General features: G+C 40.3%; 1 protein-coding gene across 2 annotated transcripts in view; it reads left to right on the forward strand.

Moving 5' to 3' along the window:
• Positions 1–22,329, forward strand: part of tbc1d12b (TBC1 domain family, member 12b) — a 99,968-nt gene that overhangs the window by 61,562 nt on the left and 16,077 nt on the right. Inside the window, exons 3-5 of one of the 2 annotated variants that reach the window (XM_060841906.1) lie at positions 4,005–4,061; positions 12,746–12,861; positions 22,067–22,149. In XM_060841906.1, the coding sequence (XP_060697889.1) occupies positions 4,005–4,061; positions 12,746–12,861; positions 22,067–22,149 (256 nt within the window). The remainder of the gene's footprint in view (positions 1–4,004; positions 4,062–12,745; positions 12,862–22,066; positions 22,150–22,329) is intronic. The other variant, XM_060841905.1, reaches the window with a different exon arrangement.

A 22,329-nucleotide genomic window follows, 5' to 3' on the forward strand; every position in this document is an offset into this window, starting at 1 on the left:
GGGTCTAGCTGGATTGTTGTGTACAGAGAATGGATCAATGGGATGAATTATCATGTCTGACCTATAACACTCTAGTTGTGTCTTATTTAGCCTGGCAGGGGTATGCTGTGAATAATAACATTTGACCTGTTTGTCTTGTGGCCCATTTGATGCATAGCTTCCCTATGTCAGTTGAAAATACAGAATCAGAAAGAGCAGAACTAAAATAGTATCATGACCACACTCGGACAGTTGTCTGCACTAAAAATTTGGATAAATTAATTTGTATAATCCTTTTAAATTCAGTGTCGGTAGCTGTTCTGTAACGTGATAGTTGTGTTCTTGAACAGCGCTTAGTGTTGCCTTTGTAATCACGTTACGGCCAACACACATTTTAAAAGTTCGCACTTTATAACAGTGTCCCCAATTCATCAATCACGTTACGGCGAATTATTGTTAATGAAAAGCATCTTATGTCAGAAAGACCTCTCTTTCTTTCATTTTAAAATAATAACATTTTATTATAAAGATGTGGAAATTCTATTCGACGAGAAGATAATGAGGTCAGTGAGATAACTGAATTACTTTGACATTAAGATGATGTCTTTGGAAAATTGGAATAAATTAGAGTTGTATACTTGCATCAAAAAGCACAGATGAAACCAAGACCAAGCAATTCCACCACTGCATTGAGGGCACAATTGAATTATCAGCAAAATAGATGATAGGTCAGGATTGTTGTCAGAATAAATCGTTACATGAATGAGCAGAGTAGGAGAGAGGATAATGTTCAATGGATTTAATTGAGTAAGAACCAGAGCACATGCTATCAAGTGACAATCCAATTTGAGTAATTAACTGGTAATCAGTATAATTGTGATATTGTAATCTGTGTGTAATTGTGGGTAGAATCTGAAGATGTCTATTGCATTGAAAAGGTGCCTCTAATGTTAGCATGACCACCAGTAAAGTAGCCATACTTTTCGCCAGCAACACATTTTCACCAGTAAAGTAGCCATACCACATTCAGCCCTGTATTCATGTATGTGCACAACACTAAGCTAAAGCTTTGGTATGACCATTTTAAACATATCATGGCACCTTCCACATTTATGTGTAATTCTGCATAACCTTTATCCTAATTTCCTAAGATTGTTCATTGGGCATCTAATATAATGTTATCTTTATTTTTAAAAACAAGGCTTGGCGTTTGTAGAGATGACTGAAGTTACAAAGTACTGAAAGTTGCGCTAGTTTGGTTAGATATTGCTAACTTCAGGAGGGCACGCAGCTACCACTTTCTACTGGACATCGGCTCCCCCATGGACATCATGAAGGGGACCAAATTTCTTGGTGTCCACTTGGCAGAGAATCGCACTTGGCCCTTCAACACCAGCTTTGTAGCCAAGAAAGTCCAGCAGCATCTCTACTTTCTGAGAGGGTTGAGGAAAGCCCATCTCTCACCCCCATCCTCACCACATTCTACAGAGGGTTCATTGAGAGTATCCTGAGCAACTGCATCATTGCCTGGTTCGGGAATTGCTCCATCTTAGATTGTAAGGCCCTACAACGGGTAGTAAGGACAGCTGAGAAGATGATTGGGATCTCTCTTCCCTCTTTACACCACATGCTGCACCTGAAAGGCTAACAGCATTGTGGATGACCCCACACATCCTACATTCAAACTTTTCTCCCTCCTGCCATCTAGCAGAAGATACCAGAGCATTGGATCTCCCACAGCCAGTCTGTGCAGCAGATTTTTCCCCCAAGCCATCAGGCTCCTTAACACTATGTTCAAACTCTATTCCATCTGCAATTCTTTGAATGACTCTTTGAATTTTTGCTAAAACAATGGTTTATCAATGATCATTCATTATTATACTGTAATTTGTCCACCACTGTGCCTTTTGTTTTGTCTTGACAGGAATTACTGTGCTGCCTTGCGTGTTTTGGGCTTGTCTTATGGATTTCATGCTGCCCTGTGTATGACTGTGTGTACTCATGTAATTTGTGTTGTCAGTGTAACACCTTAGTCTTGGAGGAATGCTGTCTTGTTTTTCGTGTATCAATTGTATATGGTAGAAATGACAAAGCTACTCTTGACTCTTGGTGAGTTGTGCTTGTTTCACCTTGCTGGACAAATTACAGAAATTGCTGGAAAAGCTCGGAGGGTCATTGGACCTGAAACATTAACTATTAATTCTTTCCACAGATGCTGCCAGACCTGCTGAGCTTTTCCAGCAATTTCTGCTTTTGTTCCTGATTTACAGTAACGACAGTCCTTTTGGTTTTTAAATGATTTGTTGGACAGTGACTATGGTAGCAATTCAGAGTTGGTAATTTTCAGTGTTATTAGTAAAGCTTGTAATGATCATGTTGGCTATAAGCAGTTAGCAGTTTGAGATATGTGGCCTTGTTATGGGTCATATCTCTTACCCCAGGTTTGACTTACACAGGCCAGTTTTCTTCGAATGCAATTATCAAGACGAACCTGGTGTTAGTGTGTGTGTATGCAAACAAACATACTTAACCGTCTTCGCTATCAGCATAGCACACAATAACAGACAACATTCTTACTAGAAATTGTTTGACACTGTTTCACATTCTTGCTGTCATGGTTTCTTGCACATTGATGTATTTAATTTATTTCTAATATTACATTAAGCTGAGAGAATGAATCTAAGAAAGAAAACAAAAGGAATTGTTTTAAAAATATTGCAAAAATAATCAGTTTAGAGCTCAGTAATTATCATAGAATCCCTACAGTGTGGAAGTAGGCCAGTTTTCATAAAGCAAGTGTTCATAAATTTGGAACTGCTCACTTATATTGAGTTGTTACTTTTACATAAAGTGCATGATTACTGCCTTGATTGTCTGTTGGTCTGTATCTCACTTGATTTAGCAGCTCATGAGCCAAGGTTTTGTTTGGAAGCACTGATTTGTGTTCTCCATGAAAAGCAAAATGTTCTCCCAGCCAACCCAAAAAAGTTGTCTTGTAACAGTGGCATTGTTAGCAAATCTCTACTCTCACTATCACTTTTTCTCTCGCGTGTGCGCGCTTCCCCTCTTTTTTTTTCACTCACTCCATGACAGTCTGGTGGATTGTTTGAGATTATAATTTGAAAATCCAGTTTAGGTGAGCTGATGTTTATTTGCTTATGTCTATTCTCTGGACATATTTTAAAAAGAAATTAAATTTCCAGAATTATAACTTATTCATAAAGTAGGAATCTTAAGTTTGATGTTCTCATTCTGTGATTGAGACAATAGTAGAATCCATTGGTAGCAAGGTAGAAGACAATAAGTATATTTAAATAAACAGGGTGTTGTTGTACCTAGTATCTACTATCAACCTCTATAGAATAAGTTTGGGATATGAAGGCCCGTGATTGACCTTCCTGCCCATTGCCGACTTGAAGCCCTAGGTGGCCAGTTAAGATCCTCTTAAAGGCCTCGTTCTAGCAACTGTGATTTAAGCCATCTACAAATGGGTGATCTAGCAACAGGCTTAGCTCACTACTTGATACTGAGTGTAGGAGCTGATTGCAGAATGTCTGTGCCTGTGGGCCTACTTCCAGAGGAATGCCTATTGATATTCTTGCATCTGTCTGATTGACAGATGACCCTTCCTTCGAAGAGCAGTACAGGATCTCTTGCTGGCTCTCTCGGTGGCAGGTGAGATCCACGTTACAAAGACAAGATTCTAGCCCTTTTGGACTTTCAGGAAAAGCTGTTTGAGTCTGTGCTTCAAAATTGTCATTTAGATTTGGCTGATTTGGGCTGTATTGGGTGGGGATTAAAGTCATAAAAGAAACAACTGAAAGTAAAGTTGTAAAGGTATTTTAATTATGTATTTATGGCTGTATTGAGAATTCTTTTTATGGCTCGGTCATTTTTGTACTGAGTCATCTTGTAAAATTGCCTGATAATTGTTATGGATTTTGAAGAACGTTTGCAGCTTTTAAATTTTTGTCTACCTCTTTTTGTTGTCAATGACTAAAGTTGGACTCTGTTTCTTTCATCAGGACAGCTATGGTTGCAATCTTGCGTCAGTGTCTGCACCTAATTTGTTCAGTACAGGGGTATGAAATTACTACATTTCCTTCCAGTCAATTTTAAACTCCTGCATGACACTACTGTGGACCTGTGTTTGTCATTCACTTGCACATCTTTATTTGAGCATGATGAGCACAATTCATATTACTGTACTGGCACTAGAATATTGAAACATCCATTTGAATGCAATAAGGGAATGCATTTGATCTCACTTGTCTTTAATCCCTAAAGTGCCATTTACTCCAATCATTTAAGCACTTCACATTCATAGCACAATACCGGGCAAGGTATTTCAATGAAATTTTAATTTTAAAAAAAAGTTTATTTTTCCTCCAATGTTTTGAAAGGAACATTAACTCAGATGATTTGTTCTGTTATCCATAACTATTGTGAACAGAATTGAAATCGTCCAAACGTATTTACTGGCTTTATTTGGAGTACTGGTGCAAATGTGTTTAGGAACTTTTATATTTAAATCTGTGCATTTTAGGTATTTCAATATCTGATGAGACTTTTTTGATTCAGCAACAGCTTAAGTTTTGATTATCTGTGTTGTATGAAAATATCTTCATGCATGCATGTATGACCAAAATTTAGTAATATTCTAGCAGGAATATTGAGTAGGATCACGTCCCCATTAGACAGTGTAAGGAGACTTCCATAGAATCATAGAAGAATCGCAATGCAGAAAGAGGCCATTTGGCCCAGCAATTTCGAGCTGACTCTCTGAAGAGCGTTCCACCCAGACCCGGCCCCCTGTAACCCCACATTTACCTTGACTAATCTACCTAATCTGCACATCCCCTGATTTACGGCCAATTTAACACTGCTAATCTACCTAACCTGCACATGTTTGGACTGGAGGAGGAAACCAGAGCATCCAGAGGAAGCCTGTGCAGACCTGGAGAATGTACTAACTCCACACAGTCACCTGACGGTGGAATGGAACATGTGTACCTAGTGCTGAGAGGCCGCAGTGTTAACCGCTGAACCACGGTGCCACCTCTTATCTCATTAGTTTGCAGCATTTGAACCCAGGTTTCAGAAATAGCAGCCCACTTTTTATCTTGTATGATAGATTAAAATTTGAGATCGTGTCAACCTGACTGCATTACCCTAACGTTAGTTCAGTTGACTGGATGGCTGGTTTGTGATGCAGTGACTCCAACAGTGTGGTTTCAGTTCCTGCACTGGCTGAGGTTACCATGAAGGACTCTTTTTCAACCTCGCCTGGAATGGTAACCCTTTGGTTAAACCACCACCAGTCATGCGTCCCTAATGAGAGAGCAGCCCTATGGTCGGTAGGACTTTGACTTTACCCTTGAGTGAAGTCCACTTGCACTTTGTAACCATGCTATTGTAAAGGGCTTGCATGTTTTCTCAGTTCTGTGATACTGTATCTGAAGTTTAACTTTAGAAAAAGGCTTTTTTAAACAAAAAAGTGATAAAACTGTTCATGCAATAATGTCAGATATCCAATTGAAGAAATTTTATGACAGACCATTAAACGTAGCTATTAGCAGGGCAGGTAAACAATTTCAATATTTATGACCTGCAACTTTTTTTTTGAGGAATAAAAATAGGGAATGTGTTGTATCATTTAATAACAAATCTTGTTTAATAATTGTGGTTCTTTGTTAGGGATTAATTATCTTTGGCTGCTCATTAACTTTGGTTTCAATTCTATTGAGTATTAATATTTATGGCATTAAATTACAGGTTATAAAGTTTATTTTGCTTTTGAATTGTTCCAAATTTGAATGTTGAAGCACAGTATTAAAACTGTATTTTTAATATAATTGGTATTTAAAGTTATTAGCTGACATTTAAAATAGGAAAAAGTGAGCATTGCAGATACTGGAGAGTCAGAGTTGTCAAGTGTGGTGCTGGAAAAGCACAGCAGGTCAGGCAGCATCTGAAGAGCAGGATAGTTGACATTTCGGGCACAACAGGGGGGGAAGGGGGCTGAGAGAAATTGGGGTGATGGGTGGTGATAGATGAATGAGGAGAGTGGAACAGGTAGGTGGTAAGAAAGATTGCCACGTAGGACAGGTCAAGAGGGCAGTGCTGAGTTGGAGGGTTGAATCTGGGATGAGATGGATAAAGGGGAGATTTTGAAACTGGTGAAGTCAATGTTGATGCCTTGTAGGGTCCTGAGGCATTCTTCTTCCAATTAGTGGGTGGCTTTGAATTGGTTGTGGAGGTGGCCCAGGGGTTGCATGCCCTTGTGGGAGGGGGAGTCTTTTGGAAAGATACCTGGCATACAATAGTTTTAGGCGACCTCTGAAGGTTACTGACCCAAGCAACACCTTTTCTGTTCTTCTACATTCCCTCCCCTGCCCTTCCCCCGCCATCCCCTCCCGTGGTGTGGAAGGTTGTTTTTCAGACTGCAAGCCTGTGACCAGTGGAGTGCCACAAGGATCGGAGCTGGGTCCAATACTATTTGCCATTAATATAAATGATTTGGATGTGAGCATAAGAGATATAATTAATTAGTAAGTTTGCTGATAACACCACAGTTGTAGGTGTAGTGGACAGTGGAGAAGGTTACCTCAGCTTGCAACCGGATCTTGATCAGGTGGGCCAGTAGGCTGAGAAGTAGCAAATGGAATTTAATTTAGGTAAATGTGAGGTGCTGCATTTTGGGAAAGCAAATCTTAGCAGGACTTATGCACTTAATGGTAAGATCCGAGGGAGTGTTGCTGAACAGAGACACCTTGGAATGCAAGTTCATAGCTCCTTGAAAGCAGAGTCGCAGGTAGATAGGATAATGAAGAAGGTGGTTGGTATGCTTTCCTTTATTGGTCAGAGTATTGATTACAGGAGTTGGACGGTCATGGTGTGACTGTACAGGACGTTGGTTAGGCCACTGTTGGAATATTGTGTGCGATTCTGGTCTCCTTCGTATCAGAAAGATGTTGTGAAACTTGAAAGGGTTCAGAAAAGATTTACAAGGATGTTGCCAGGGTTGGAGGATTTGAGCTGTAGGGAGAGGTTGACTAGGCTAGGGCTGTTTTCCCCGGAGCATCGGAGGCGGAGAGCTGACCTTATAGAGATTTATAAAATCATGAGGGAAATGGATAGGATCAATAGACAAAGTCTTTTCCCTGAAATGGGGGAGTCCAGAACTAGAGGGCATAGATTTAGGGTGAAATGGGGAGGGGGGGGGGAAGATATGAAAAAGACTGAAGGAGCAACTGTTTAATGCAGAGGGTGGTATGAATGTATGGGATGAGCTGCTAGAGGAAATGGTGGAGGCTGGTACAATTGTAACACTTAAAAGGCAACTAGATGGGTATATGAGTAGGAAGGGTTTGGAGGGATATGGGCCAGGTGCTGGCAGGTGGAACTAGATTAGGTTGGCATGGATGAGTTGGAGCAAAGGGTTTGTTTCTGAGCTGTACATCTGTGACTAAGTTTTATCACTCTAGCATTAAACTCATCTCTGTTCATGCCTTCAGCTTGTCCCTAGCTTCCACTTCCTGTTCTCATGTCTTAATTTGGCTTTATAACATAAGTATTTCGACTATTACATTTCACTCCTAAGTAGATATTACAAATGTTTCTCTTCCCAGGCTTAATGGCATGCCTTTCTAAAATATAATTACAATTTTCCTCAAAAACGTCTGACACGCCACTGCCCCCATCTAAAATCTCCTTTTCCTCCCAAACCCTTGAATATCTTGTCACCTTCGACCTTTTGTGCCATTCCCTTGTTTGAGCCTCTTCCACAAAGTTTTCATCCATATCTTGAGCTATAGCATGTTTATTTGCAATACCTTCTTCCATAACATATGTTTCAGTACCTTTCCTCTTTGTTTGCTCAGTTGACTACATTTGCTTGATTCTAATATTAGCTATTCCTACCCTTGCACCATTATGTCTTGAACCAAGGATATCTTTATCTTTAGATCCGACAAAGCTTTTAGTCACCTTTCTTAATATCTCCCCTTTTGGCTCTGTCAATTTTTGACTAGTTACACTTTTGTATAGTGCTACAGAACATGGTTCTATATTAAAGTTTTCTGAAATGTATGTTGCATTCTGCCATCTTCAGACCAATTTTATAACTTTCATCATATAGCCATTATTCCTAAACTTCAGAGCCAAATAAAGTCTAAATGTGACTTTATCATAGACATTAGGTTAGGCTTTGCTCAAACGATATACTAATTTCCTCTATCGGATGATAGTGTTATATAGCAAATTCCAGTGGAGAATGGCGCACCATCTCAATGCTACTGAAATTATGCCATTATCTTGATTTCATTCCTTTAGTAGTGATTTTGTGTGAAGTCAACAGCTTCAGATAGATAATAGATCACAGATGTTTGTTGAAATACTGTGGTAGCAGCTGTCCATTTGTTGTATTTAGTGGTTTCTCTTCCCGAAATGGACTTCTGACATTTAATAGGCTTCAGATCAAGGACTATATTTTAAAGTGTAATTGTCAATGCTGTAGTATTATAAATTGAATGGAAATGAATAATAAGCCAGCTGTTTATTAACTGACTGGCTCCATATATCTAATGTGACTAAAATATTGTGCCTTTGTTCAGAAGGCTATTTAAACCATCAAAATCAGGCTCAGTTTTTAATTGTATTTTAATTATTCACTGAGAATAGCTATTGGCTTTTTTTTGATGTACATCAGAATGGAGAGCAGATGCTGCTGCTACACTTTTTCAGTATCTTGACTTTGTTCCCTGAACAGCTTACACTTGTTAATTGTTTAACACTAATTGATAATTAATGTCTAATTTCTCTGTGCTTATTGTGTAAAATAACTCAAAACCATTTTTTGTATGTGATGCTTCAGTAGAAATGCACCTAGATGTTTCATAGAATAATTCAGTTTTAAACTATAGTTGCCCTGGAGTGAGAGAGAAGAGTTGCTCATGTGCACAGAGACATGAGTTCTGTCTTCTCGCTTGAATTGTAGTCATTTTACAGGGGAAAAAAATACAGAATATTTTAAAGTATGTTCTCCAAATTAAACTTCCCAAATAAAACATTTGGAATTACAGTGGCAACTTTGGTAGAGATGATCATTCTTTGAATTTGTGACATGAAGGGAGTCAATGAGTCTTAACAATAATTAACAGAACTGAAACAGCTCAACCTCAAGTTCTAATATTCTCAAAAAATCTTAACTAAACATCAAACTCAAAATATACGCTTCTTGTGAGCGCTGCATTAAAAACGCAGCTTCAAAGATATTTTAATACAATACTCTCATCTGGCTAAAGCATGACAACTGGCCCAAATTTTTTTAAACAGACATTGTAGAATTCTGAACAAATCAGGGGCTCAAGTCACTCGATTTGTTTTAAGGTTGCAAGTTTGATCAATTTAAAAAGGACATATTATTGTACAAATTAAGTGTAAAAACAGTCTGCCCATTACATAGCCCACAAAACACACTGAATTGAGATCCTGATTCAAACAAGGCAAAACAGTTACTTCACAGGATTTTCTGAACTAGTATTTTAACAAACCAAACTTTTAACATCAAACACTGTCAGCATGGCACAATTTACATTGGGTTGAAAAAGGAAAGTTTCAATCTATTAGTACAACCTTAATTTCAGTGTTTCTCGTTGTTTTTGCATCCTCTCACTGAAAGAGAAAACCCTCGCAGTACACCACATGGCGCTGCAATCCAAGCCACACACTTTCCCCCAGGACAAAGTTATGGATCTATAGAATGTTCTACCCCAGAAGACATGGGATGCTCAGGAACTGAATACATTCCTGCCACAGAGATTTGAATGTTAACAAATCAGGGAAAAATGCCTAAGATGGAGTGGAGGTAGATCCTCATTAGTATATTGATTGACCAAGCAGGCTTGAGCAGCTGATTGATGTATTTCTCCCAATAATTGTATAACTTATTACAATGTAGTGTTACAAACATATGAAAATGGTTTGGTTCTCTGTCAATAATCTAGCTTTTGAACAGAAGTGTTCTAACACTTAGAAGTAATATTAATTTGCTAACATACGCTTCATAAAGAAATGATCGGTGACAGTGGAATGATGAATAGATGGGTTCAAGTTCAAATGAAGTATAAAGAACTTGTAACAGCCGCTGCTACATCTCAACTAAACCTGTCACATTTCAAATTACTGTCACTGTTTGCAGTGATAGAAAGAGGCTTACAATTGTAGCCATCCTGAGAACAGTCCAATGTACTTGAATGACTAATATCAGAACAGTATTTGGAAATATTAACTTTTAGTCGTCCATGTGTGTTCTTTGTTCCCCTTAATGCTTATAAACTGATTTGGGGTTGTCTTAAATTGTTTTCTGACTACCTCTGTCATTTATCAATCTTTTCACAGATTTACCCAGTTTACTCTGGGAAGTTTTTCATTACATTAAGGTTAACCTTATATGAATCTATAAAAATTTAGTAATTTCTCCCTTTCAATCAATATTTTGCTCAGGTCATATTTTGATCTTTGTTGGTAAGAGTTCAAATACCAATCGGTAGTTAAATAGATCTCCCTCAGTATTCCATACTTGAGTGTGCCCTGTACCTTCTCTGATCTTTGTTGCAGAAAACTATCCAGCCTAACTCCAGAAACTTAATATCTTTCTGACATAGACTAGTCTGATTTCCTTAATACATTTGAAAGTTAAAATCCTCATTAAACCCACAGCCTTTGCCACATTTAATTTTAGCTTTTGTGTGTTATGCCATTTCTCACCTGCTCAACCTGTACTCCATTCCCATTGCAGTCTTAGTTTTTAAGTCTATTTCTTAATTGTACCTGTAAGGTTTGCAAAATCGATGGGCTAGAAATTACTAAACAATCTAGATCTGTCAAGATTTGCAACACGAACCTAGAAATCCAACAATATTTTTCTTCATTAAAAATCAAATTCAGTATATTTTGTATTCATTTTCTGCATTCTGCATTTTGAGGAAATACTAAACATAGAGTTAAGCTTCTTTTACTTCATTCATGGCCCTTGTCACAGCTTGTATTGCAGACTTGCTGTGCAAGTAGTCTGCATGGCAAGCAATGGCTCTAACTTCTCGGATTATTGGATTCCATATGATACATATGGAATCCAATAAGCCTGCATGACTATTCAGATCACAGGAATTGTATAATGGTTGTGGTTGGCCTGATGTAACAGGAATTGTTTTTAAACAAACGCAAAAATATAACTCTCACTAATGTTTGAATATCCTTTTGTAAGCCTTTTTGAATGCTACACATTTTAAAAAGTGGCAATAGAGTTTATAATTGTCTACTCAATATATTTTGTTTTTACGAATCTGCAACATTTTGATCACCTCTTCTCCATGGGAAGAATGCTTGTTGTCATCAAATTAACGCTTGCATGTTTTTCCTCATTCCTCTGCTTGTATTTCCACTTTTTCCATTTTCCCTGTTGACATATTTTACTAAAACTATTAGGTAGTTAAATGTTATAAGAGATGTAAGCGACTAAACAAAGTAACATCTTGCATTCAGTGTTTTATAGGTAATTTTCTCAAAAATGTGACTTCATGCACAAGTATTGGAAAATAAGTACTCAAATCTGTAAAAACAGCCCATAAATCTATGCGCATGTCAACAAACATGCTCTTGATTTTTGAAAAGGTTTTTTTTTAAAAAGTACTTGTCAATTTCATATCACCAACCCAAAACGAAATGGCAAGGTAACAGTGCTAAAAAGCATTTGATTCAAGGTTACTTAACTGTAACAAGATGGACAGTGGTCCATATTTGTAATATAACACAAACTTGACTATAAGCAAATCGTGTTCAATGGATCAGATTATTTTCTGTTTTTAAATTATTCCCCCAAAAAACAATAAGTTCCCTGTTTTTAAAAAAAAGTCTGAGCACCATTTTACTCGGTGTGATCTTGTAACCATCCAAAACATTGTTGTGCTATAGATAACCGGGGGAATGAAGCCCAACATTGGGATTTGGGAAGGCAGTGGCCTAGTGGTATTATTACTGGACTGTTAATATAGAGATCCAGGTAATGTTCTGGGGGCCTAGGATCAAATCCAACCATGACAAATGGAATTTGTTTTTGATAAAAATGTGGAATTAAAAGTCTAATAATGACCATGCAATCACTGTCAATTGTCAGAAAAACCCATTAGATTCTCTCGCACCATTTAAGGAAGGAAACTGTTAAGTTTACCTGATCTGGCCCACATGTGATTCCAGACCCACACCAAAGTAACTGACTCCCAAATGCTGGTGTAGCTAACGAGGTCCTCATCCTATGAGTGAATAAAATAGGAACACAGTTGTGCTTAACTGGGAAAACAGTGCATGCTATAGTTATACTGCAGAAAATTTGGGGGAGGGAAATGGAGTGCCCCTGGTGAGTTAGATAAGTGTATAATCTAAATTAGCATAGAGATTGTTGCTGTGCTACCTTAAATTGGATATTTTATACTTTACAATAAATCTGTATTAATGCATTTTAACAATTTGAAGGTTCTTATTTATCAGTAGGTCCTGTTACTGAAAGAATGATGTCTTTAGACAAAACTGCAGAAGTAATTAGTTCCTTTTGACAATGATCAGAAATTACTGGTTAAACTTTTGGCCAATTTTCCAAGTCCTTTATATTGTTATTTCCTTTGGCTTTAAGAGGAACCAAAATCTTTGACCAATTTAAATCAATTTAATTTGCAATGTGTTGATTTCTTCTTTCTGCTGAAAATAGGAATATGAAGCTCGAACTGGTCGAGTAACCAAAACCTCCCTCCAGCCTGTACGGCGACGTAATCTTGAGTTTGAGCCCCTGTCTACTACAGCCCTGATCCTAGAAGATCGACCAGCGTATGTAAAAAATTTGTTATACAGTCTACAAAGACTACTGGTACAAATCACTGCTTGTGTTTTATTCCTTGTTGTAATGCACTGTGCTAATGGTATGTATTTTAAAGATTTCTATCATCATTCTATCTATTTCTTCAATACTGCTTTTCTCAGTGTATCCACTATTGTAAATCCCAAATTCAACATTGCCAAGAAAAGTTGGCTATTTTTGTGGCATTTAAGAAAGATTCTATTATAGTTAAATTTAGAGAGACAAGCTCCATTTTTAACCAGTTGACTTGTGGAAAATATAATTTTAATAATTTTTAGCCCTTTGGATTTTTTTTACACCATGTACTCATCCTGACCGCCACACAAACTGATTCACAGAATTACTATGCTATGGCTAAGAACCTTCTGGCAAATTGCATAGATTTTTTTCCATATGTGTTCTCAACTTTGAGCACTGTGCACAGAAAATCTGAAATGCCTACTACAAATAACATCAAGCCTAATGAGCAATCTTTTCTGCAGATCATTTATACAAATCATATAATGCATGATACCTTGGTAATAGACCCAATTAATGTTGAAATATACTTCTGTTTTGGTTGCCTATATTTTAAAAACATAGATGGAACTAATTTGCATTTAATGTCTGTGCATTTTGATCAAGAATTGAACTGAAATAAACAATTATAACAGATTTACTTAAAAAGCTAATTTAGCAGATTTACACAGTCTACAAATGCTTTGACTTTATAAGTTGAACCAGTTTATTATTAAAATGTTCTCCAACTATTTCTTAAATCACTCCTATAATGACTGAACTTTGAATTATGCATCATCTCTGGCATGTCAGGACATTTGGAAGCTATTCTCTAGCTACTGAATTTCGTAGAGTATTAGTATTTAGTTAATTCTGGCAGTTTGCCTTCTCCAAGAGACCTTTCCCATCTACTTGGGAATAGATGAGCCCTGGCCAGTAGCTTAAAATTATTGCTATAAACCTTTTTATATTTATGACAAATTGTTCCATTGTTTAATCAATGCAACCTTAAACATTTTTCCACTTACTCACATGCCCAAGGGATAGGAATTATCTAGTCTCTCACCTTGCTTAAGGCTTTTTGGTTTTATACTTGGTCTCCCTAGTCTTGCCTCTGCAAAAAAAAAATCCAAGGTGCCCACTTGAGTTGTATTAACAATGGTTGCCAACATTTTTAAATGTTTTCTGTTAGTATTTCCTCCAAAGAAAAGCATTGAATGTTGTAAATTATCCCATTAATGTACAGCAATTTGTAAACCATGAATTTACCTTCTCCTCCTTTGCACCTTCTCCAGTTCTTCATTATTTTGACAATAGGGTGTCCAAAATTGCGCACTAAATGAGGCCCCAAGGACTTTTTGCAAGATTAGCTCAATGTTCAAACATATTTCATCAACAGCACTCATGTGTTCACACAGGCAAATGTATCTCTCAATCTCATCACCAGTGATGCATAGATCACTTGGCTTCACCAATAGACATCCCTTGGTTTAGTCTTGTGCTTTGGTTTGAGAAAAACTTATTCACATTTGTCATTCAAATACAAAAATTAATAAACCTACATAACTGGTCTAGATCTTATCCTTTTTGAAGTAATGTTACATGGTAGAGGGTTGCAAATATAATATGTTGTTTTAGAAAAGTAGTAGTAGGTACAGTTATGCAGTGTTTTGGTGAGACATGCTGTTTTTTTCTCTTCTTTGGCTTTACATTCCTCCCACCACCATTGCTGAGAGGATTATTTGACACTGTAATAGTGCGCAGACTTTCAATGTTTGAATGAAATTCACAACCCAACAATTGCAACATTTCTGCATTTTCTGTAGTAGACGACTTCAGTCAATGATTATAGAAAATGTACAGCTTGTTTGAAAATACTTCATAGAGCGAAGTTCCCACATTTAAGTGATAAACCAGAGATGTTAAATTGAAGATGTTGAGTGGCGAAATATGTGCATCATTAAGAAAAGGTGTGCTTTGCAATTTTTATTACAGCTAACAAATTCAGGACAGAGCAGCTCTAGACAAACAAAATTAGAGTGAATGGGTTTTAAATATATTTAGCTCCATTATATGCAAAATAATGCAATGTTCTCTATTGTGGAAGTTTCAGATATTTCACAAGATGTTTCCACTTGTGGGAATTGAGTTGTCATAAAGATAGTGTCACCAATAAATCTACCAAGGACCTCAAGGCGACAACTTGAATCAGTGCCAGGAATTTGGAATGATGTATAACAGTGTGTTGTTAGAATGAATGGTATTGTTATACTAAGAGGGAGCTGGTTAATTCACAGGAGATTTGAAGGATATATAGATGCATTGAGATGAAGCAGGGTGTGAGGATCTTGGGAAGTGTTACTACAGATTTCTTAGGTTAAATAGCTTATCTTTGTGCTGTAAATTCCATATAAAGGAAGGAAGATTGACTGGATTTGGGCCCTCTGGGACGGGCCTGGCCCGGGCCCCCTCGGCTGGGCCTGGCCCCCCCTCTCCATCAGCACTAAAACCAAGCTACTGGCCAAAGTCATTACCAAGAGGAAACATAGCCATGAAGACCTAGCCAGCAGGAATTTGGGCCTTACCGTTTGTGCTGATCTCCCCAGACAATATGTGGTCCGTCTGCAGGTGCTGCCTGATAGTGACTGATATGAAGGCTATAGTATATGATGAATATCTAATCAACAGGACAGTCATTAATTAATTGAAGGTCACAGCTTTTCCAATACCATGATGCAGCACCTAAAGGTGTAAAGGCTGCAAACATTTGGAGATGCCATCAGCTTTAAGTTCTCCTCCAAGTTAAGAAGGTTGAAGGGATATGGGCCGTTGCTGACAAATGGGACCAGATTAATTTAAAATAACTGGTTGGCAAGAATGAGTTGGACAGAAGGGTCTATTTCCTTGCTGTGTATGTCTCTATGACTAAGTTGACAACCATATTGTTCGTTCTTGATCAAAATTCTAGTATTTCATCAACTCTCACTGTAAGAGAATATTTACCCCACAGATTCAACTGTTCAAGAATGCACACCACCTCTTAAACCCACACTGGTGGGCAGTAAGTTATGGCCTTGCCAGTCTAATCCAAATCCCAACAAAAACTGCAGTGGCTGGAAAATATTGCTTCCAACCTGAGCCAATCGCCTGATCAGTATGCAGCTCAATGGTACTTTCTGCAAATGATATCAAGCTTATTCTTGGAGCAGCAACAAACAGATTAAACTGTTAACTGCCAAAATTTGGGAAAAATTGAATGAAACTGAAACCGCTCAAATATTTAAGTCACCAACCAATTGCTGATGTGTTAATTTGTAGGGGTTTGTTTAGATTTTGCTTACTTTAATATGGGAGTTAAGAAATTAACCTGATGTAACTATATTGTGATGAAGCTGCTCCTTTGATAAGGCTATGCTGTCCATGGCTTTCTTTAACCTCGAGGCCGTAAATGACACGGACTCCAAAAAGTGTGAAGGTGAAGGGTTTTAGGGACAATTTGGTAATAGCTAAAAGAGACTGCCTCAGGCTGAAGGCTTACAATTTAAAAAAAACTTGTGCAACAAAAGGGGAGTGGCCTGTTCTCCCAGTTCAGCTTTTCTCTGGCTTTTTTAAGCAGTAAAAGGAAGGCTACTGGACTCAAAGAAGCAGATCCATGCTGGTACACTCTCCCTGACTTCTATTCTGTAAGAACTTGTTTGATTTTTACCTTTTGTGACAAGGGGTGTTTATGGGGATTGTTGCAAGTATTCACAACAGCCTCCTTAAGTTGGGATAGTCTGTTGGGTTATCACATAGGATAAGTTATTTGGTATTCTATTTTCTAGGGGGAGGGGCGATGGAGGTGGGATAGGTGGAAGGAGGTCAAGGTGAGGGTGATAGGCCGGAGTGGGGTGGGGGCGGAGAGGTCAGGAAGAGGATTGCAGGTTAGGAGGGCGGTGCTGAGTTGAGGGAACCGACTGAGACAAGGTGGGGGGAGGGGAAATGAGGAAGCTGGAGAAATCTGAATTCATACCTTGTGGTTGGAGGGTTCCCAGGCGGAAGATGAGGCGCTCCTCCTCCAGCCGTCGTGTAGTTGTGTTCTGCCGGTGGAGGAGTCCAAGGACCTGCATGTCCTCGGTGGAGTGGGAGGGGGAGTTAAAGTGTTGAGCCACGGGGTGATTGGGTTGGTTGGTTCGGGCGGCCCAGAGGTGTTCTCTGAAGCGTTCCGCAAGTAAGCGGCCTGTCTCACCAATATAGAGGAGGCCACATCGGGTGCAGCGGATGCAATAGATGATGTGTGTGGAGGTACAGGTGAACTTGTGGCGGATATGGAAGGATCCCTTGGGGCCTTGGAGGGAAGTGAGTGTGGAGGTGTGGGCGCAAGTTTTACATTTCCTGCGGTTGCAGGGGAAGGTGCCGGGGTGGAGGTTGGGTTGGTGGGGGGTGTGGATCTGACAAGGGAGTCACGAAGGGAGTGGTCCTTGCGGAACGCTGATAGGGGAGGGGAGGGAAATATATCCTTGGTGGTGGGGTCCGTTTGGAGGTGGCGGAAATGGCGGCGGATAATACGTTGTATGCGCAGGTTGGTGGGGTGGTAGGTGAGAACCAGTGGGGTTCTGTCTTGGTGGCGGTTGGAGGAGCGGGGCTCAAGGGCGGAGGAGCGGGAAGTGGAGGAGATGCGGTGGAGGGCATCGTCGATCACGTCTGGGGGGAATCTGCGGTCCTTGAAGAAGGAGGCCATCTGGGTTGTGCGGTGTTGGAATTGGTCCTCCTGGGAGCAGATGCGGCGGAGACGAAGGAATTGGGAATATGGGATGGCGTTTCGAGTAAAAAATGAGGTCTGCAGATGCTGGAGATCGAGTAAAAAATGAGGTCTGCAGATGCTGGAGATCGAGTAAAAAATGAGGTCTGCAGATGCTGGAGATCGAGTAAAAAATGAGGTCTGCAGATGCTGGAGATCGAGTAAAAAATGAGGTCTGCAGATGCTGGAGATCGAGTAAAAAATGAGGTCTGCAGATGCTGGAGATCGAGTAAAAAATGAGGTCTGCAGATGCTGGAGATCGAGTAAAAAATGAGGTCTGCAGATGCTGCAGATGCTAGTTTGGCGCACTGACCTGTACACCGCTGAAGCCGCTCCAATCCCAACCTCACCATCAAACCCGCAGACAAGGGAGGCGCGGTGGTAGTTTGGCGCACTGACCTGTACACCGCTGAAGCCAAACGCCAGCTCGCGGACGCCTCCTCTTATCGCCCCCTTGACCACGACCCCACCTCCCACCACCAAACCATCATCTCACAGACCATCCAGGACCTCATCACCTCAGGGGATCTCCCATCCACCGCCTCCAACCTCATAGTCCCACAACCCCGCACCGCCCGTTTCTACCTCCTGCCCAAAATCCACAAACCTGCCTGCCCCGGCCGACCCATTGTCTCAGCCTGCTCCTGCCCCACCGAACTCATCTCCCAATACCTCGACACGGTCCTGTCCCCTTTAGTCCAAGAACTCCCCACCTACGTTCGGGACACCACCCACGCCCTCCACCTCCTCCAGGATTTTCGCTTCCCCGGTCCCCAACGCCTTATTTTCACTATGGACATCCAGTCCCTGTACACCTCCATCCCCCATCACGAAGGACTCAAAGCCCTCCGCTTCTTCCTTTCCCGCCGCACTAACCAGTACCCTTCCACTGACACCCTCCTTCGACTGACTGAACTGGTCCTCACCCTGAATAACTTCTCTTTTCAATCCTCCCACTTCCTCCAAACTAAAGGAGTTGCCATGGGCACCCGCATGGGCCCCAGCTATGCCTGCCTCTTTGTAGGATATGTGGAACAGTCCATCTTCCGCAACTACACTGGCACCACCCCCCACCTTTTCCTCCGCTACATCGATGACTGTATCGGCGCTGCCTCGTGCTCCCACGAGGAGGTTGAACAGTTCATCAACTTTACTAACACCTTCCATCCCGACCTGAAATTCACCTGGACTGTCTCAGACTCCTCCCTCCCCTTCCTAGACCTTTCCATTTCTATCTCGGGCGACCGACTCAACACAGACATCTATTATAAACCGACTGACTCCCACAGCTACCTGGACTACACCTCCTCCCACCCTGCCCCCTGTAAAAACGCCATCCCATATTCCCAATTCCTTCGTCTCCGCCGCATCTGCTCCCAGGAGGACCAATTCCAACACCGCACAACCCAGATGGCCTCCTTCTTCAAGGACCGCAGATTCCCCCCAGACGTGATCGACGATGCCCTCCACCGCATCTCCTCCACTTCCCGCTCCTCCGCCCTTGAGCCCCGCTCCTCCAACCGCCACCAAGACAGAACCCCACTGGTTCTCACCTACCACCCCACCAACCTGCGCATACAACGTATTATCCGCCGCCATTTCCGCCACCTCCAAACGGACCCCACCACCAAGGATATATTTCCCTCCCCTCCCCTATCAGCGTTCCGCAAGGACCACTCCCTTCGTGACTCCCTTGTCAGATCCACACCCCCCACCAACCCAACCTCCACCCCCGGCACCTTCCCCTGCAACCGCAGGAAATGTAAAACTTGCGCCCACACCTCCACACTCACTTCCCTCCAAGGCCCCAAGGGATCCTTCCATATCCGCCACAAGTTCACCTGTACCTCCACACACATCATCTATTGCATCCGCTGCACCCGATGTGGCCTCCTCTATATTGGTGAGACAGGCCGCTTACTTGCGGAACGCTTCAGAGAACACCTCTGGGCCGCCCGAACCAACCAACCCAATCACCCCGTGGCTCAACACTTTAACTCCCCCTCCCACTCCACCGAGGACATGCAGGTCCTTGGACTCCTCCACCGGCAGAACACAACTACACGACGGCTGGAGGAGGAGCGCCTCATCTTCCGCCTGGGAACCCTCCAACCACAAGGTATGAATTCAGATTTCTCCAGCTTCCTCATTTCCCCTCCCCCCACCTTGTCTCAGTCGGTTCCCTCAACTCAGCACCGCCCTCCTAACCTGCAATCCTCTTCCTGACCTCTCCGCCCCCACCCCACTCCGGCCTATCACCCTCACCTTGACCTCCTTCCACCTATCCCACCTCCATCGCCCCTCCCCCTAGTCCCTCCTCCCTACCTTTTATCTCAGCCGGCTTGGCTCTCTCTCTCTTATTCCTGATGAAGGGCTTATGCTCGAAACGTCGAATTCTCTATTCCTGAGATGCTGCCTAACCTGCTGTGCTTTGACCAGCAACACATTTGCAGCTGTGATCTCCAGCATCTGCAGACCTCATTTTTTATTCTATTTTCTATCTGTGTTTCATTCAGTAATCTTGCAAATAAATTCTGTTTTGTTTGAAACTAAGTGGTTTGACCAGCTGATTCACTCCTGGAATATCCAGTTTACACCTGCCTGAAACAGCTAGCAAAGTTGGGGTCTAGGCTCCCTTCTTGAAATGTTTTGGGGGGTATGGCCTGGTTCATAACTACACATATGTATGCATGAGTGTGTGTATGAATAAATAAAGTATTTAATTAACCACCAATATTCAGTATGCAGCTTTTATATATTGTGGAAATTAGTCCTGTTCCAAAGGGGTGAGAGTTTCAGACACTAATTTAAAATGCAGCTCAATCGGTTACTGTTTATTTGCATCTCTCATCATATTTGTTAATGCGTGTGTCACAATGCCAGGGGAGAAAACAATATAAATGTCCTTCAGGTAATGGATGCGCATATGAGAGAAAATGGGATTCAAACAAAAAACAAGTGGAAAGAATCAGTTAATTGAACCAATTCAAATCTGTCATTCCTGCCATTGTCAGCTATAAAAGTATGGCCTTACTGGGAGATTGGTGTATTGTTTCCCTGAACTCTTATGAAGTTGAATTGAAGCAAAATTGTTTTGAGGCATTATCCAATTTACTGAAATAGTTCCCAAATGAGATTGTCAAGCCGAATGAGACATGAATGCAGCTTTATGCTGAGGATGTATTAAAATAACCCTCCTACTTCAAAAGCGGAAGGACAGTTTTTCAGATTGAAGCAAGGGCATACGGAGGCATATGTGATATATGCAAATACATCCTTATTATGTTACCATGAAGTCTGGCATCTTTTGACCACACCAGAAAACTGAATTATTTTCATTTAATACTTTAATCATGCACCAAGCACTCATATATTCAATCTGAAGGCTGAAAGTTGGTTGATGCTGATTGGTCTGATAATCAAATTAATTCTTAATGAGTCATGTTTAATGACTTTGGGTTAATGTCCACATTGTAATGAAATCATTTGGTGAAAATGACTTGTATCATTTCAAGAAGTCTGTTTCTGTTTACATATTAAAAGTTAGATGGATTAGAGATTATGTTGGAAAATAACACAAACATTACAGTTTCAAAATAGCCGTTTATTAAACTAAGTTCTTAGCCAATAAATTCTCGGATTTACTTTTAACAAAAAAAAAGTAAAAGTATAGTAATAAACATTGCACCACTCATGTGGATTTGAGGTTAAAGCCAGTTTTACGAGTTGACATCTTAATGCTAACCATAACCACTACTATTAATGTAATACTGATAAATTCTAGAAATTTAGGACCATACATTTTCCTTAGTGATAAAAGCAGCAGCCATTGCATCTTAGAAATAAATTTAATCAATTCAAGCATGTGTATCTCAATGCTTGATAAATTTATTCTGCTGGGTTTGCTCATATTTCACCTTTGAGATAAAATTCACAAATTAAGGCAAGTCTTTGTGTCATTAAGTCCCTATCCAAGTTCACTTCCCAAGTGAAAGAAGATGATGATGATGAAGGATTATGCCATCTTTTAAATTAATCTTTGGAAAACATTTTGAATTACCATCACCACCCACAACAAAGATATGTCAATAACATAGAAGTGGAAGTGCACACATTACTTTGCCTCTCTTATAAAGTTCTGAGTTTGAAACAGGTACTGTTCCAGTAAATGCTTTCATAACTTACAGCGTGTAGAGGCAAAGCCAGATTTTGGATGCCAAGGCCAGTGTTAAATTAAAAAATATCGTATCCTGAGCAAGTTTTAAATAGCTGGCTAATAGAAATCTGGATATATTTTGAATGGAGAAATTACTCTGTTTGCACATAATCAAGTTTTCGTCCTAATGTTTGATATTAAAACGTCCCTCCAATATTTATCAGAAAAATTTCTGTTGCAGCCATTTACCTGCAAAGTCAGCAGAGGAGGCTCAGCGGCACAGACAAGAATACGATGAGATGGTGGCAGAGGCAAAGAAGCGAGGTACTAAGCATGATATAGTGAGATATGTGAAATAGACTGAGATTCAATCTCTACAATTAAACACTATCTTGCAAAAGGAATCTTATGATTCTATCATTTACGAAGTTAACTTATTTATACTTTTTAACACTGTAGGGTGCCAATAGTAGCTTGGAAGAATAAAATGCAAATTCAGTTCCT

The sequence above is a fragment of the Hemiscyllium ocellatum genome, chromosome 22, assembly GCF_020745735.1.
Source record: "Hemiscyllium ocellatum isolate sHemOce1 chromosome 22, sHemOce1.pat.X.cur, whole genome shotgun sequence".
NCBI lineage: Eukaryota > Metazoa > Chordata > Chondrichthyes > Orectolobiformes > Hemiscylliidae > Hemiscyllium > Hemiscyllium ocellatum.